This window comes from Ammodytes marinus, assembly GCF_949987685.1.
Source record: "Ammodytes marinus genome assembly, chromosome: 4".
In the NCBI taxonomy this organism is placed as follows: Eukaryota; Metazoa; Chordata; class Actinopteri; order Uranoscopiformes; family Ammodytidae; genus Ammodytes; species Ammodytes marinus.
In genome coordinates this window covers 21,402,670-21,420,427 of record NC_137233.1, presented here as the reverse complement: position 1 = coordinate 21,420,427, position 17,758 = coordinate 21,402,670, and the positions used below count along the sequence as shown (strand labels likewise).

General features: G+C 40.2%; 1 protein-coding gene across 1 annotated transcript in view; it reads right to left on the bottom strand.

Moving 5' to 3' along the window:
- Positions 1 to 17,758, bottom strand: part of LOC307249728 (receptor-type tyrosine-protein phosphatase gamma-like) — a gene marked incomplete at its 3' end in the record, with an annotated part of 357,685 nt that overhangs the window by 67,952 nt on the left and 271,975 nt on the right. The window contains exons 5-6 of the mRNA XM_080026579.1: positions 6,392 to 6,487; positions 2,925 to 2,991 (exon numbers count right to left, since the gene is read on the bottom strand). Of these exons, the coding sequence (XP_079882705.1) occupies positions 2,925 to 2,991; positions 6,392 to 6,487 (163 nt within the window). The remainder of the gene's footprint in view (positions 1 to 2,924; positions 2,992 to 6,391; positions 6,488 to 17,758) is intronic.

Sequence of the window (17,758 nt, the reverse complement as noted above, 5' to 3'; positions counted from 1 at the left end):
CATTAAATCAATTAATAAGTCAGCATACTACCACCTTAAAAACATATCAAGAATTAAAGGACTTATGTCTCAGCAAGATTTAGAAAAACTTTTCCATGCATTTATCTTTAGTAGACTTGACTACTGTAACAGTGTCCTTGCAGGCCTTCCAAAAACATCTATCAGACAGCTTCAGCTAATTCAGAACGCTGCTGCTCGAGTCCTCACTAGGACCAAAAAAGTGGATCACATTACCCCAGTTCTGAGGTCTTTACACTGGCTTCCTGTCACTCAAAGAATTGATTTCAAAATACTGATGTTGGTTTATAAAGCACTAAATGGTTTAGCGCCAAAATACATTACTGATCTGCTGATACGTTATGAATCGTCCAGAGCCCTTAGGTCGTCTGGGACAGGTTTACTTACAGTCCCAAGAGTTAGGACTAAACGAGGAGAAGCAGCTTTTAGTTTTTATGCACCAAATATCTGGAACAAACTCCCAGAAAACTTGAGGTCTGCTGCAACCCTCAGTTCTTTTAAATCGAGTCTGAAGACTTTTCTGTTTCCATTTTAACCTGTACTTTTTATTTTATTTAAATGTTTTACTTCTTTTCATTCGCTTTTAAATGTCTTCTAATGTGTTTTATGTATTTTAATCTTGCCCCTGTAAAGCACTTTGAGTGGCCTTGTGTTTGAATTGTGCTATATAAATAAACTTGCCTTGCCTTGCCTTGCCTTGCCTTGCCTTGCCTTGCCTATAAAGTCTAAAATAAACCAAGAGTGTAGAATGTATCAGGTTGATGCACACAGGGAGACAATAAGACTTGTATTTGCATTCCCAAAGTCAAAAGTAATTATTGTGTTCAACCTTCCGTTGGGGTACCAATCCTTCCCAAAGGGTCCCAAAAGCGTGGAGCTACACACTGCAGTCCGTTGATTTCCGTGCGAGAGATACACTGCCCTGTCTCCTCGGTAAGAGTGCAGAGTCTTGTGTTTAGTGAAAAATATTGGTGCGTAGTTTTTTCTCTTCATTGAGTTAATCAGGGGGCTAAACTGTGTCCTGTTGCTATGATGTTACCATAGTTACGTAGCTTCCGCGGCCAGAGCCGTTGAACAACTCTGACCCATAAACTGTAAATACCGCGGCTATTACCTTGCTGTTTATCTATAGGAAGAAAACAAGCCCCTGTTCCCGCGGGAGGCAGACATCCCATTTCTGTACCCCAACTCCTCTCCCAACTCTAACCCCTCCTCCGCAGAGTATTGATACCCAGAGACAGTTTTTTAGGCCTTTCCAATTCAGCAGCAGCAGCAGCCTCCATTGTGCCAATAAAAGCAAGCTGTTTCATAACCCCAACTCACAAATACATCAGTGATTTTTGAGAAGTGGGACAAAACAGGGAGCGATGTTGAAAAAATACAAACCCTATGTTTCGGCAAATTAAATTACATATTTGTATCAAACATATACTAAGCTACTGAGCTAAGCTTTGACACAACCTCCCAGCTTTTGTTTTTTTTACCGTCATTGGCCTATCACCACCGTCAGATGTCAACTCCGTCAGATTTCCTGTCTGACGGTGTTGACATATTTAACATTTCTTAAACATAACAAATGGAAATTATGTAGCAGCCAGTTGGTTTTTCTGTTGATGTTAGGTGCTAGTATGAACTACTCCAGGAAAATAAAATTATCAAAAAATTTCAAATAACTTCTTCAGAAATTGTAAGTCGGCGTTGACATATCATGGTTGTGACACAGGACTTTCAAGATTTGGAATGTAAAATATTCTAAAACTACAACAATTATCAGAGCCTGTCTGACTCTTATGTACTCTGCAGAGGTAGAATTTGACAAGAGGTCCTTCAAAGTGACAGCTGCCCTTTATTTCGCCTAATTTTTATTACATTTTACATAATGAAATGTCTGACAGTGTTGACTTACAGTAAAGTGGTCACACCACTTAGAATCCTTATAAAACATGAATGTGTTGTAGAGAAACTGTTTTTATTGATATGAGAGATTATTTAGTTTTGCTTTTGATGAAAAAAGCTCTTTTAAATCATTGAAGTACATTTTTAATAGGTTTAATTGCATATGAAAGATTGAAACCTTCTCTGAGGACACACTGTTTTGGACGTCGTGAGAAGATAACAAGTGTCATATATTTGACATAATAATGATAAAATTTAATTTAAGTGGATAATTGTGCTCCAGACATTATATTCTTAATCCCTAATAACATCTACAATTTAAAATATTTTTAGTTTAAAACATAACAGCAGTTACATATGGAAGATGGCCTTTTGTCCCGGTTCTCAAGAATCACTGACATACACACTACTAAAAAACACACATACAAAGAAATAAAGAGTAAATAATAAGAAAACAAAACTCACTCTTATCACTGAAACACTCACAGCAAACTCTCAGCACTCAGGGAGATAGAAAGCTGACTGGGGTGTTTGAACAAAGGCTTTCAGCAAGGTGGAGGTGTAGAAAGAAAGAGGGTGTTTTTTTTCCTGATACTATGGCAGACCTGACACAACGGGGTCTGAAATTAGGCTGCGTCCCAAAACCCATACTTTCTAATATTTAATATGGTAGAAAAAGATGCGTTCTACATCCGTCCGATCATTTTATTGTTGCAATCAGCATGATATTTGGGCGATTCTGACCCACAATCCAGTGCACACTGGAAGTGAGGTCACATTGACGGAGCAAGAAGCAAGGTCAAGGTACAATGTTATGATGAAATAAATAAGTAAACGTATGTCCAAATTGTATGTCTACTGCATGCTAACTAGATTATGTTTATGGTCAGATGTAGTATGTACAATAGAAAAGAGAAAGAGTATGCGATTTGGAATGCAGGATATTTGTTGAAAGAACATGAAAAGTGCATTAAGCATAATACTAATAACACTGGGGCACTACCACTCACCATGGTGGACCACACCCTTCAGCCCGTGGATGATGGCATCCACAGCAGGGTTGTCCTTCCCTTCCACCTGAGGAACACAAGAAGTTACATGGATCATCAGATAGCTATTCATGGAAAACATTACAGCATACATTCAGAGTTAGGTACATATCATTTAAATCATTTGTATGTTTTTGTGTGACTGTGCACACATTGCTCATACCATTCTCAACATGAAAATCAAATACATTTTTTAATGTATTATTTATTTTTAAAAGAAGTTGCCAAGAGGGGGCTTGAGTTCTTGAGCGATGTACAAATCAAAAACGGGACTCTTACATTCACTGCAGCAGTGGTGCCTTTTCTTTCACCCGATGAGTATTTGCTTGCTGCAAATACTTTGTGTCTTACAAAAGTGTATTATATAACTGAATAAATGTTCACAATCAAACACACACACACACACACACACACACACACACACACACACACACACACACACACACACACACACACACACACACACACACACACACACACACACACACACACACACACACACACACACACACACACACACACACACACACACACACACACACACACACTAACCCAAAAGTTAATAACTGAAAGTGCAATAAAGAGCCTGTTTTTGGTACAAGGCCAGACAGAAAGTGAGACTGAGGGAATGTGTAAAGGAATGGGGATTAAGAGAATTAAAGGTTGTCACAGAGACAGAGAGAGAAAATGACAGACAGACAGTCAGGAGAAAAGAAGAGAAAAAAGGAGGACAGAGGGAATTGGCGTTTCATTATTAATGTTTGTCTCTGAAAGCCCACAGGCTTGTCCTCTGAGATGCTTAGCCACCAGGCCCTTACAGCACAATGTCCTACTCTCTCTTTCTCTCTCTCTCTCTCCCTCTCTATATCCCTTTCTCCCACTTCAAATCCTGTATCTCTTGCTTATCTCTTCATTCCCCCACCATTCCCTCTCCCACTCTTTCTCCAGGGACACGCCAATGCAGTGACAAATCAGAAAAAAAACATAGTACAATGTGACATGTCCTCATATTTCTCTCTTCCACTACCTTTTCACTCGCTCTCTCTTTCTCTACTTCTCTCTCTCCCTTTACTTTTATCTCACTCTCTCTCTCTCTCTCATGCTGCGTCCTTCCTCCCACTGTCATCCATGTTGGATCCCTCACTATGCAAACCTCTCTAACCTCCCCCTCTCTTAACACAGACTCAGCTCCTATAGCCTTGACTTTGGCAGCACGTCTGTTGCAGACTGCCCATGGCACAATCATGGTTGGACTATGAAAGAAGACCCATCAGAAGGTGCTGAACAAGTGGTGTATTGAGAACCTGCAAACTATACTGGAGTAAGTGTAGAGATACTTAACTCTTACTAGAGAAATGACTCTGTTGCAAGTTATAAATCACCTCCTCAGAATAGCACTTTGCTACAAAAGTATCTAATTTCAAGTATCAAGATGATTTGTTTAGGAATAATCAGGAAAATGTACATATAGTTTTAACAGTTAAAGTGACTGTTATACTATTATATATTAGATAATACATAGTGCAATGAGATTTCTTCTGACATTCCTTTCAACTTGCTATAAAAAAAACTGACCAGCAGCAAATTACATGTAATTAAAATCTGTTTTGCTTCATAACTAATGAGGCTAATGTCTCTGCTGTGTCGGCATATATTGCTTAGCATGAATGGGGGTAACTACTGGGTTTAGAGCAGAATGAAGTGGTATGAAGTCTTATCATGCTGTTCCTATACTCTAGCTGAGCATCTCCACTTTTTACACTGTTAACTTAAGTGTGAAGAAAAAGTCCCAAAAGTATGGAACCCAATTCAAAATTAATTCAAAACGCCAAGCTTGTCTAAGAATCATTTCATACAGGAACAACTTGTGTTTAATACTACAGGCAAGGAGTTCTTGTAGTAAGAATGCAAATAAGACATTTCAATATGGGCAACATGTTATTAGCTTTATAATAACATGTTGGCTTTATGGCTTTATGGCTTTGTTTTGTATTACATTATGGGTTGTTGTTACATTGCTCTTACATGCCTCACTAACCCCTTCTATTTTCAGAAAGGGTTAGTGGTATTTTATTAGACCAGTTGAGGAATGTAGATGCAAACACATTTGTTAGCATGTAGTGCAGCCTATATGGCACTGCTTGCATTCCCTCCAATGGAAACCCTAAAGGCCACTTCATCAGGTTTTCTTCAATGGAAGTCGTCCCTCCCACCAAAGCACACATTATCACAACTTGTTGCACTCTGGGCCACTGTAGAAGAGGGCACTATGCCATGTCTTATCTATCTCATTTTCTACTCAATAACATTAGATGATGAACAGATGACCCAGGATTATGTGAAACAAGTCTTGGGATTTTCATTCTAGCTCAGTGATCCAAAAATGAAAAGTATAGAGTGGATGTTCCATGTGATTTGCCTCCCAGCTGGGCAGCTCAGTTTTGCATGCTCCAGCTCCAAGCTAAGTGTGTCGCAAACAGTGAGACATGATACAGCCTTCTGCATAAGAAAACACTAAGGCAGTGATGTCTGCTGTTTACAACTGCCTCTTATTTCAATCAGAAGCTTGTGACGCAATGCAAAGATTGGTTCCCAAAGTGTGATTCCTATATTTAGCAAGACGGATGGACCGAATTTGTTCCTGGAACATGAGTTTGATGATTTCAAATATTAAATTACACAGAATCAACAGTGTGTAGTCGCTACAGAAGCACATTCCACTGATGGAAGGGGGAGGGAAAAGCTGACGAATGAATGAAAGAACATTAACGAGAGAAATAAAATAAGTCAGGCAAGGCCCTGATGGAATAACAATACGATTAAAACCATCACATGAATAAAGCAGGGCCCAGTTAAATGGAATTAATTAATTCCCTGGTTAGATTGCCATTACATAAGAGTATTTTTCAACGGTGGTGAACTGCGTCACATTTTACAGTGGAGTTTTTTTTTTTTTTATGCTCCAGGAAGGTATTTCTGTCAGTGTGAACACCGATCATATTGGAAGCTTCCACACAAGCTTCCACACATTTTAAATGGATTTCCAGTGTGAAGATGGTGATTTACTAGCCGGCTCCGCCCGCCCGCCTACTTCCGGCCAAATTTCATTTTCCCTTCAGTAGTCTTCTGTACAAATGAAATAAAGTACGATGGTCTGGTTGGACCAGGCTAGTGATTTACCTCATGGTGGTCTGTAACTTTTGTAAACCTGCTTTTGATGCTCAATAAATACATAAACATACAGTATGCCTTGCACACACGCATGCAAACGTACACACACACACACACACACACACACACACACACACACACACACACACACACACACACACACACACACACACACACACACACACACACACACACACACACACACACACACACACACAAACACATCCAGGCTGGGTATGAAAAGAAAAGGTTCCTACCTGAAAGAACACAGACATGGCTGCAATGCTCCTCTTCTCCCTGAGCGCTGCACCGAGGCTGTCGAAGTCATCTGAGTTATACATGTAGACCTGCATCTGTAAAACACACACACACACACACACACACACACACACACACTGAGTGAGTGAGTTTGGAGAACACCTTAAATATTAAACCTTCAAATAAACTATTAGCAAGACATTTTCCGGACAATATTTGATAGCTTTCGGGTTTACTTCTAAAATAAAGAAACACTCTGCAATATCTAATGTTATCTATTGATCATAGGTTGCCAGCACTCAAGTTAGCCCAACGCTTGTCCAATGCTGAATCTGCTTAGAGTCCTAGAGACCTAAAACCTGAGACTTTTGCTATTTTCATCTCTGCCTTAATACACATTTGCTTCAGTAAAGAACTCTGGCACCAGGACAGTGTAGGCTATGATGTGCTGTGATATTGACTTAGAATAGGTGTTGTTGCTCAGTGTAAACCAGTAAGCACACAAACACACACACACACACACACACACACACACACACACACACACACACACACACACACACACACACACACACACACACACACACACACACACACACATTGTCAACAGTTAGGCATGATTTGTTGTCATGGTGATGTGGAGGCATGACGCATTAAGGCACACAGCAAATGTGTCCACAGAGTGTGTGTAGTGGGAACATATTTATGTGTGTGTGTGTGTGTGTGTGTTTACATAGAAAACTGTGTTCATTTGCACATGTTGACATAGTTTGATTTATCGGGGAAACACAGTCCTGCCTGCAAAAAGCCATGCTGTCTTCCCAAAGATCAACACTGCCAATATCACTTGTGTAGCATTGTTATCCTACTTTTTAATCCTCAAATAAAGAGGCCCTTATGCATCACTGTTTGATCTACTCGCAAAGTAAACAGTTTTCGAGGAGCCTGATATAGAGTCTGTTTGGTGAATTTATAGCAAGACAATTTCAAATGGGAGCAACACATTTTCACAAAGATTTTTTTATTCTAGTTAGCAGAGTGACAGCTAACTTCAGACACAGCTATATTTGCCCTAATGATGGTCAATGTTTTTCTCACAAAGTGAAATGGGACTGCTTTAAAAACTAGTGTTGTAGGTTTAACCATTTGTAACCCGACTGCTTATTTTACTCCTTTCTTTGCAAAAATCTATCGTTAATACGATGACTTCCATTGGATTGTCTGTTGAGGTTAAGTGTAGTTCATTTAAAGATACTTTTAATGCGACAGTTCCCCTTGGAAAATGACAATTGCACTTTGGAATAGTGGAAAGGAAAAAGATCTCTGATGAGTGAATGATTCATTTGACAGACATGTGCCGTAATGACCTTTGTCGATAGAGAAAATATTGGATTTGGACACCCCTTACCATTTGGGAAAAGTGACTTACGGGAAATTTGTTGAAAATGATGACCTCCTAGACATCCAAAGTGGAACATTCCAATCGCACTGAATGGTGCATCTATTAAAAAAAGGTCTCTCAGCATGTCCAGTGATCTAATACAAACTGTTGATGTCAATTGTTGGTGGCACACAAGCAACATCATACATGTATATACACATTGAGACATGATTTTCCTATTCACTCACAATTTAATTTAAAAAATAAAACATTAACCTTCCTGATATCTCTGGATTTAGTAGGTTGGAACTAATATAACTAAGCATTGAGTTGAGACCTGCCCTAAGTCTTCACCCTGCCAACACATGTGTGTCACTGCTCATTTAGCATTTGGCCCACTGCACTACAGCTTACTGCATATTTATAAGAGAGGAGCCTTCCAGCATACGCAAACAGCTACACAAGCATCTGCCAATACTTGAGATTGAGGCCAATGTGAGGGCTTTACAGTACAATATATGTCCAAACATGTGTTGACTGCTAAAAAAATAGTTCCTTGTAGGTTGGACCGGTATAGTTCCAATAAAATTAAATCAAAATGGAGTTCCTTCCCTGCCCTTTCCGTGATCACAAAGTCAGGTCCACAAATAAATGCTTTCCCCAGTAAATATTGCAGAAAAAAACCCAAATGTGAGCCAAGCCTAATCACCCTACATTAGTGTTGGACCACACTGATGCTCTGGTGGGAACTTGTGAATGGGAACAAATTGCTGCAGGCAGTTTCCTAAAACTGTAATTTGCTGGTATAGCAGCAGATTAACTCCCACACAAGTTTTTCTTAATTGTGTTTCAGTGTGGCATATAACAAAATGAATTCATGCCCAGTTATGGCTGCTTGGAAAAGTCATTGTTATTTACATCGGGGATAGATACAGGTGTATAAAAAAGTTCAAATAAGATAAGAGGATATAGGACTTTAGACAGCAAGTTAACTTGTCAAATAATTCTCAGAGTCATGACACACCACACTGTTTTATATTTATTGTACCTACAATCGTAGCTGATTGTAACATGAATGGGCCAAATCATTAACCAATGTATACTTCCTGTTTAATACCATTCTATCAAGTCCCCTATTTTATAAATCAATTGATTGTAACTAGGTCATCAATCTGTTCCCTTTCAGTAGTGGTGTGATACACAGACCAACAGCAGGAGCTCAAGAGGAAGGACTTGTCATGTTAGTTGGATTGGAGAAATCTGCCATCAAAAGTATAACATAGTCTTCAATCACTCTGCTGTACTTCTCATTAATCCACAGGCACATATCTACGGGGCTCAGCTGTGTAAATGACTCCGCCTATTAGTCAACTTTAGATCATGTCACAGCGGGAGTAATTACTACTTTGTGCTCACATCTGTCTTTGGAATGTCTTTGAAATGACCCTGCGTTCCAATCCCCATACTTCCTTCTATTTAGTATGGTAGAAAAATTATTAAGGATGTCCCTATTCTTATGGTCAGATTTAGTATGCTTATAAATATACCCGGAGGCCTACTACATCCAGATTTTTAGTGGTGAAATTAGCATGATATTTGGAGCGATTCTGGGGATGTAGTAGGATGAGACCAGGTATGTCCCAATTGTATGTCTTCTGCATGCTAACTTCATTCTTTTTATGATCAGTAGTAGTATGTAGAAAAGAAAAGAAAGAGTGTGCCATTCGGAATGCAGGGGAGGTCTTCTTGCCTACCAATATTATAAAAAAGTATGTGAAACAGTTACATCATAGCAATCCCCTCCTTAATCCTCATGATTCGTATGATCTAATGTGATGTTGAAAAAAAACTTTATCAATAAGAGTGAGCGCAATCTATCATTTGTAGCAATGGAGTAATGGGGAGAGAAATACTAAAGTACGGAGAGAGAGATGTATGAGTACATGGTGCACTGGGAGCAGTAGAGAGGAAAGCCTGCTGATGGATGTACTGCGAGCGTGTGTTTGTGTATCTGCATGACGAATGTACTGTAGCTGTTATTAGTATATTGGTATTCGTATGGCTTTTTACACCAGCTATATTTCATACCCTCATGCACAACAGTGCTCTTATAGCATTTTTTGTTGTAACCTTATATACAGTCATATGAAAAAGTTTGGGAACCCCTCTCAGCCGGCATTATAATTGACTCTGCTTTCACAAAAAAAATATAAAAGTGGTATGTCTTTAATTTACCAGGAACAGCTAAGTACTGGGGTGTTTTCCAAACAAAGATTTTTTGAAAAGCAGTATTTGGTTGTATGAAATAAAATAAAATGTGAAAAACTGGCTGTGCAAAAATGTGGGTACCCTTGTGGTTTTGTTGATTTTAATGCCTGTAACAGCATGTAAAACTGATGACTTTAAACACAAAATTGGTTGGATTATGTTGTTAAGCCTTGAACCTCATAGAAATGTCTGTTTAATCATGAGAAAATGTATTTTAGGTGCCTAAATGCAAGTTGCACTTCTCTTTGACTCTCTGCTGAAGTGAGACAGAATGCGATCATCAAAACAGCTCCCAAAAGATCTGAAAAACAAAGATTGTTCATTGTCATGGTTTAGGGGAAGGCTACAAGAAGCTTTCCCAAAGGTTTCAATTGTCAATTTCGACTGTAGGGAACGTTGTCAGGAAATGGAAGGACACAGGCACAGTGGCAGTTAAACCCAGGCATGGCAGACCAAGAAAAAAACAGGAGCGGCATAGGTGGAGGATTGTGAGAATGGTTGCACACAACCCACAGATCACCTCCAAAGACCTGCAAGAACATCTGGCAGCAGTGTATCTGTACATCGTTCAACAATTCAGCGCAATTTGCACCAAAACATCTGCTTTTTATAAAGACCAAATAACTTAATTTTTGTCTCATCAGTCCAAAGCATTTTCTTCCAATATGAATCTGGCTTGTCTAAATGAGCTTTTGCATACTCCATGCAACTGTATCTGTGGCGTGGGCTCAGAAAGGGCTTCCTTCTCATCACCCGGCCATACAGATGTTTTGGTGCAAATTGCACTGATTTGTTGAACCATGTACAGATACACAATCTGCAGCCAGATGTTCTTGCAGGTCTTTGGAGGTGATCTTTGGGTTGTGTGCAACCATTCTCACAATCCGCCGCATATTCCGCTCTTGTACTTTTCTTGGTCTGCTAGACCTGGGTTTAACTGCAACTGTGCCTGTGTCCTTCCATTTCCTGACAACGTTCCTTACAGTAGAAATTGACAATTGAAACCTTTGGGAAAGCTTCTTGTAGCCTTCCCCTAAACCATGATAATGAATAATCTTTGTTTTTAAGATCTTTTGGGAGCAGTTTTGATGATCCCATTCTGTCTCACTTCAGCAGAGAGTCAAAGAGAAGTGCAACTTGCATTTAGGCACCTAAAATACATTTTCTCATGATTAAACAGACATTTATATGAGGTTCAAGGCTTAACAACATAATCCAACCAACTTTGTGTTTAAATTCATCAGTTTTACATGCTGTTACAGGCATTAAAATCAACAAAACCACAAGGGTACCCATATTTTTGCACAGCCAGTTTTTCACATTTTATTTTATTTCATACAACCAAATACTGCTTTTCAAAAATTCTTTGTTTGGAAAACATCCCAGTACTTAGCTGTTCCTGGTAAATTAAAGACATACCACTTTTATATTTTTTTTGTGAAAGCAGAGTCAATTATAATGCCGGCTGAGAGGGGTTCCCAAACTTTTTCATATGATTGTATACATAATAATAATGCAATCTTGGGTTGGACTCAAGTAGGTCCAGAGTTTGTTGTCTTACTAATCATCCCAGTTGGAGTAAGGCGTACACTTGTAAGGGGAAACACTTCCTCTGGGCAAAGGGCCTTAGGGGGACCTGTGAAAGCACCTCTCCTTTCCTGCAGTTCAAACGTTTTGAGTGGGAGGAGATGCTGTTGAGCCTGTGAGCCCGGAGGCAAGTCTTCACAACAACAAACAACATAATAAAAACCTTTTTTTCTCCCAAGGCAAGCAGGCAGGGTCTCCTTTCACTTCTTTTTTTTAAAGATTATTTTGGCAGACAGACAGTTTGGAGAGACAGAGATGGAATGGAGCAGACATGGGGCCGTCATGCAGAGAACGACCCGAGCAGGATTCAAACCCGGGTCCAAAGGGAAGGTGGCCTGTCCAGCTCATTAAAACCATACATAGCCTTCTTGTGCCGTCCTATTACACATTCGGGTTAGTGAGTCTAGATAGGTAGACCACCATTCAGGAGAACAGAAACTTAAACCACATCACACATCTCCTAAAGTTGGAGATTTCTTAATTTTAATTTCATCACAAAATGACAACTCCAAATATCAGACAGGACATGTGACCATCCCTAGGACCAGGTTGCTTGCATGGTATTAGAAATCATTTTTAAAATGTTACTTTGTAACAGTGATTCACTTAACTGGTGCGATGCCGAAAACTATTGAGTGCTGTACAAATTCAAAGTACTAGAAGAATGAAACACATTTGGGTTAAAATGTCCTAAGCCTTAGGTGATGTGCACTTATTCTCATGTGTGTTTGTGTGTGTGTGTGTGTGTGTGTGTGTGTGTTCAAGGATTCAAGTCCCCTCTTGGCAATTTATTCAAAACATATTAACTAGTGCATTTAAAGTATTATTATGTCAACATACCTTAACAGTAAATCTTCTATTGTGTTTTTGTATTTTTTAAATGACCAGCAATAGGAGTCCACAGTTGGTCAATAGTCCTCTGTTGGCAGTGTATGTGTGTACAGCTGTGTGAATGTTTGTGTGTGTGTGTGTGTGTGTGTGTGTGAGAGAGAGAGAGATCATCATCAAACACAGATGTGATGTGATGTAGTGTAATGTAGCCAATGGAACATTAATATGTAGTAAAGTAAGCAGAGGAGACAGACTCTCGCAGCCTGCAGTGATGAATCCAGCGGCCCGCACACTGCTGACACCTTAATGCATCATTATTATAGATGTTCTAAGTCCTGTCTGAGGGAGCAGGGCCAAAGCTAACAATCCACCTGAAAACTAAATGTACATGCATTATTCTATAATGTAAAGAGATTCTATCTATCACTATGACCAACGCTCCTCAAGCTGGAACTCAAGAGAACAAAACATGCTGCATCAGGCATGTCTTTGAAAGGAGGGCCTGTAAGAGCCTTCAATGTAACCAACACTGTATTACATTTTCTTTAACAAAACCTAAAATGAAATAACTGGTCGATGATATATCAAAATACTGAGCCCAAAACATAAAAACTTTTTGCCCAAAATGTAGCAACCTATGACATTTTGAGTCACTTATTACATTATGGAATATTAAACAATATGTGTGTAGTGTAGTATCAAAAAACGTTGCAAGTTGACATTGCATCAACTTGACATCTGTGTCTAAACTCCATAAAATCATTACCAGATAAAATCAGGAGTCAACGTGAATAGTTTTTGCAGTATTTCTTCAATCAACAAAGTAATTTTCACAGTAAGTGGGAACCTAGAAGAGAGTGTCTAACTCCAATTTCCATCTTTAAAAAAAGTTTTAAAACGGGCAATGATAACAAATGATGTAATACTGATAGAACACTTATGTATAGAGTATAGTAATATGTTTACAGCTCCAAGAAAAGGTGTGTGCATGTGCTCGGCTCCATTTAGTTACAGGTCTACCAATTAAGCCATGGGTGTCTAGGATTGTGTTATGTGTGTCTGGATTTGGACTGAACAAAATGCTTGAACTTTTAGCAAAGGGCGTCAGAATCAGCCAGTGTTTACATACAGCAGTGTGTTCAGCTAATTGGATTGGGCCAAGATTGTGAGCAACATTTTTTTCCCCCCATAGAAAATCCACAAAGTGAATGTTAACTTTGAGAGAGAGAGAGAGAGAGAGAGAGAGAGAGAGAGAATCCTTCCATCCATCACAAAAACAGAAAGTAAGCTTCCTCCAAAGGGACCATAACTTTTCTCATCAATTTTTTATCAAAGCAAAAGGGAGTTCTTCCCCTCCAAAGGGAGTCAGCATTTTTCCTAATTTTCCTCAAGTAATGGGAAAAGCTGCAGATAAATAGGCCTATACTATTCTTACTACCATTTTTCAGTTAATTTAATATGAACTCTTGAGAAAAAGTATTCTCCAATATTAAGATACATAGAGGAGTTGATAACTAAAGACACATAGATTCCGAACTAAAAGGATTTTCAAATAGCTAACCACAACACCTGCCCCTATGAAGTGTTTTTACTGTCACAAGTTACAGGGGACAAGCCAATGTCACATAATTACCACCACACGCAGAGCGCAGGAGGAGGTGGACTGCAGCAGAGTGTAACCCTCACATACAGAGAGAAAGATATGGACTCAAATCCATGACACAAAACAAAGAAAAAAAATCAATAGCAATGTACAGACTCAGAGGACAGAAGCTATAGAGTCAGACCAGGCACTGTATTAGTCCTGAATTCACCTTAAATACAAAAAGACAAAAACTTTATCTTTGAAAAACTAAGGAAAAACACACTGAAGCTTTCAAAAAGTCACTACTTAGGAGCAAAGCTTAGCCACAGATTTTGCGACAATTCTATTTTTATATGACATAGCCTCAAGGCCAGTGGCGGCTCGCCCATAGAGGGCGATAGGGCGCCGCCCTCCTTGAGCCATATCAGCAAAAAACGAAAATATAATAATGAATAATAATGATGTTTTTTTTTTTTTTTTTGTATTAATAATCATAATTTATGATTTCAATACAGTTTTTACCTGCATCTAAGTCTGAATATCATTGTACAATCAGCGTCTGTGCTCTGTACCGTCACTCTGGGGCGATGTCGGGCTGGTTGAAAATCGCCCCCAGCGCTCTCATAGACATCAATGTAAAACTTTTTTTTTTCAAACTGCAAGCCTCGCAATGCAATCTCTATGGGTTCCGGGGGTGATCGCCCTAACGTGTTGTCGTCATACGTACAGTAAACAATAAACCAATTACAGTGACTGATACAGTCACATGTCCAGTATGCAGCCCAGAGCGGTCATATTCAAGACCAACACAACTTTATATCAACTCAGGCTAGGCTGGCAAGCTACTTACTTGATCGGACTCGGACTAGGTCTTTCCCAGACAAAATGTAACCATCAAGCAAGTATCTACCAAGATGGATTGGGGGATCTTATAAACGCGGATTTTCACGGGGCTCGTTTGAACGGCTAACGAGGCTAGCAGGATGCTAATGCGCTAACGCTCTGTCCTGCTGCCGCTGCATGATGATATGGACTGTATACTGGCTTTTTATCCATCCTGATGGCAGCACAGAGACCGCATGGATAACTTTGGGTGTCACCCCTATGCATCATCTCTCAGAAAAGGTAAAACAAACATTAAACATCAATCTGCATATACGAGCCAGCGCCGTTCAACAGCTGATCGGCTATTGAACGGCGATCAGCTGTTGATCGTCGTTTAGCTGACAGCTGCTTTCACCGTCCGACATAAACCCGCCTACCAAGTGCTGTAGACAGTAGTAACCCAAACCAATGTGATGATTAGCACTGTTAATGTTGCACATGCTATGCCAGCATCCATTTTTGTCTCCTAACTTTTAAAGGAAGCCTATCTGAGGAGCACACTGGTAGATGACAAGTTATCTGTGATGGCCACAGCCGGATAATTAAATCATTTTAGAGCTAAAATAATTTTATTCAAGAAATTAACTAACTTAATTTCCAAAAATACTGTACAGTGCAATGCTTGTCTAATGTTGCCAGAGTGGTTATGCCAGATGAACAGGAAAAACAAACAGTTAAATGCAATATGACATTGTCATATGCTATCTGATTTAGGTTAATTTTGGGTCATATTTCCCATCATGGCAACAATTGCCCCCCCTGAGATTATTGTCAGGAGCCGCCACTGCTCAAGGCTCTGTCCAATAAACTTGAATTGAAAGGATAAGCAGGCAAGCTGGTGAGTTAACCTTAAGGTCAGGTTTGTTTCATTTTGGCTTCAGGTCGCGTTGCCATGAATCAAATCAAATCAAATCAGTTTTATTTGTATAGCCCAATATCACAAATAGACATTTGCCTCAGTGGGCTTTACATTCCATGATAAGCAGATGAGGCGCGAGCCCTGCTGCAGACAGCTGAAGAGATTCAAATGAGTTCAGGTTGGTGAGACACAGCAGTTAAAGAGATTGCAGGGGGTCGGATATAGTTAGATAGCATCATATAGCATGTGGGCGGCTGTGGTGAAGTGGGTAGGGGCGGTCGTCCACTGGATTGCAGGGTCGGTGATTCGATCCCCAGCCTCCCCGCCGCATGTCGAAGTGTCCCTGGGCAAGAAACTGAACCCAAAATTGCTCCTGATAGTTAGCTTGCACCCTGCGTGGTATTGCTGCTGCTATCGTTGTATGAATGTGTGTGTGATTGGGTGAATGTGTAAAAATAAACTATGCCATCACCAATCGGCACAACCCTACAGAATACAGGTGTTGACTGCACCTTTAATCCTAAAATGTCAATATCTCAACCTAGCTATACCTCCCTTCTCCATGGTTAATTATGACACAACACACTGTATGGTCCTCTTTAACCTTTATTTTGCATATGCATGAAGAGTAAGTAGCTGCAGCATGGTGAGTTTATGAAATAACGCACATGACTCAGAAGTCACAGACTTTAGAAACACCCAAAACACAACAACAAAAAACCTTGCCTGAGGCAGACCTGCTTTGACCACAGGAAACTCATGAAAGTCTTCCCCTCTGTTAACACCAAACACAAGACAAGTCTTTGGACAAAAAAAAAAGGAGATGTCCTCACAGAAACCTCGCAGAAAGTGCTTCAAGTGTCTCCTGGGACAAACTGCTGTGTGTAGCTCCAGCATTGGGACTGTAAAGCAGAGGTAGGGGGGTGGGGGGGCTGGGTATGTTGCCGCGGCCCCGCTGAGACAGAGCAGCCTGTGATCTCCCCCCCACCATAGGGACTGACTGATCTGAGGGCAGCATGAGCAAGGCTTTGTGTGAAAACAGACAACACAATGCGCAGCGTGAAGTGCCCGTCCTTTGCAGAACAAGAGCAGGGGACATCAAGAAGAAGATAGTGTGATACAGTGTCTCTCTTTCTCTCTCTCCCTGGATCAAAGCCATGTTATGGGGGGTTGAAATCCCTTCTGGCCCCCTCTTGCAGCTGGCGAAAGGGACATCGATCAAAAGGTCATACTGTAAGATGTAGCATTGCAACAACACATACATGTTGCCTTTCATGTCCCTCGCCATCACATCTTCACTACAAAACAGGTTGGAGCGGTATAAGGATGGAGCTGTACGTTCTGGGTTGTGAGATAGGTGTAGAGTACGTGCCGTGACCTCACACAACGTATCTTCAAAACTCTATACTGAAATGCATTACTCGAGAGAAATGGCCCTGCGAGTCAGCGGTGTTTTTTTCAATTTCCCGAGTGTTATTTTTCCCTTATAAAATCTGGACAGAATATTACTTTTGTGAGGGGTGTGGGGGGAGAGTGGGAGGGGGGGGGGGGGGGGGGGTGGAGTCCGCCCTTTTGAACAAGTCAGATTATCAATAAAAATAGTATGAAACTAGTTTGGCAACTAGGACAGCATCTTTATGCCCTCTAGCTAGCATTGGCTTTTTAAAGAATGACTGTGGGATTTTCTTCGGGGAGGGAGTTGTTGAGGACAGGCACAGGGACATGTAACATTATGTTAGGACTGGCATGTTGTTTTCCCTATCCAAAGGGGAAGGCCAATCATAAATGAAAAATAAATAAATACAAAAAATAAAAACCATGTGAGTGCAGCCTGGCAGTCATCTGTTATCTTTGAAGGTTTAATGGAATGTAGCCGAGAGAGAGAGAGAAAGGAGCAGGACCACGAGAAAAAATGCAATAAATGAGGAGAACACAAAACAGCACACAGGCAGAGAGGCTGCTGGGTATTA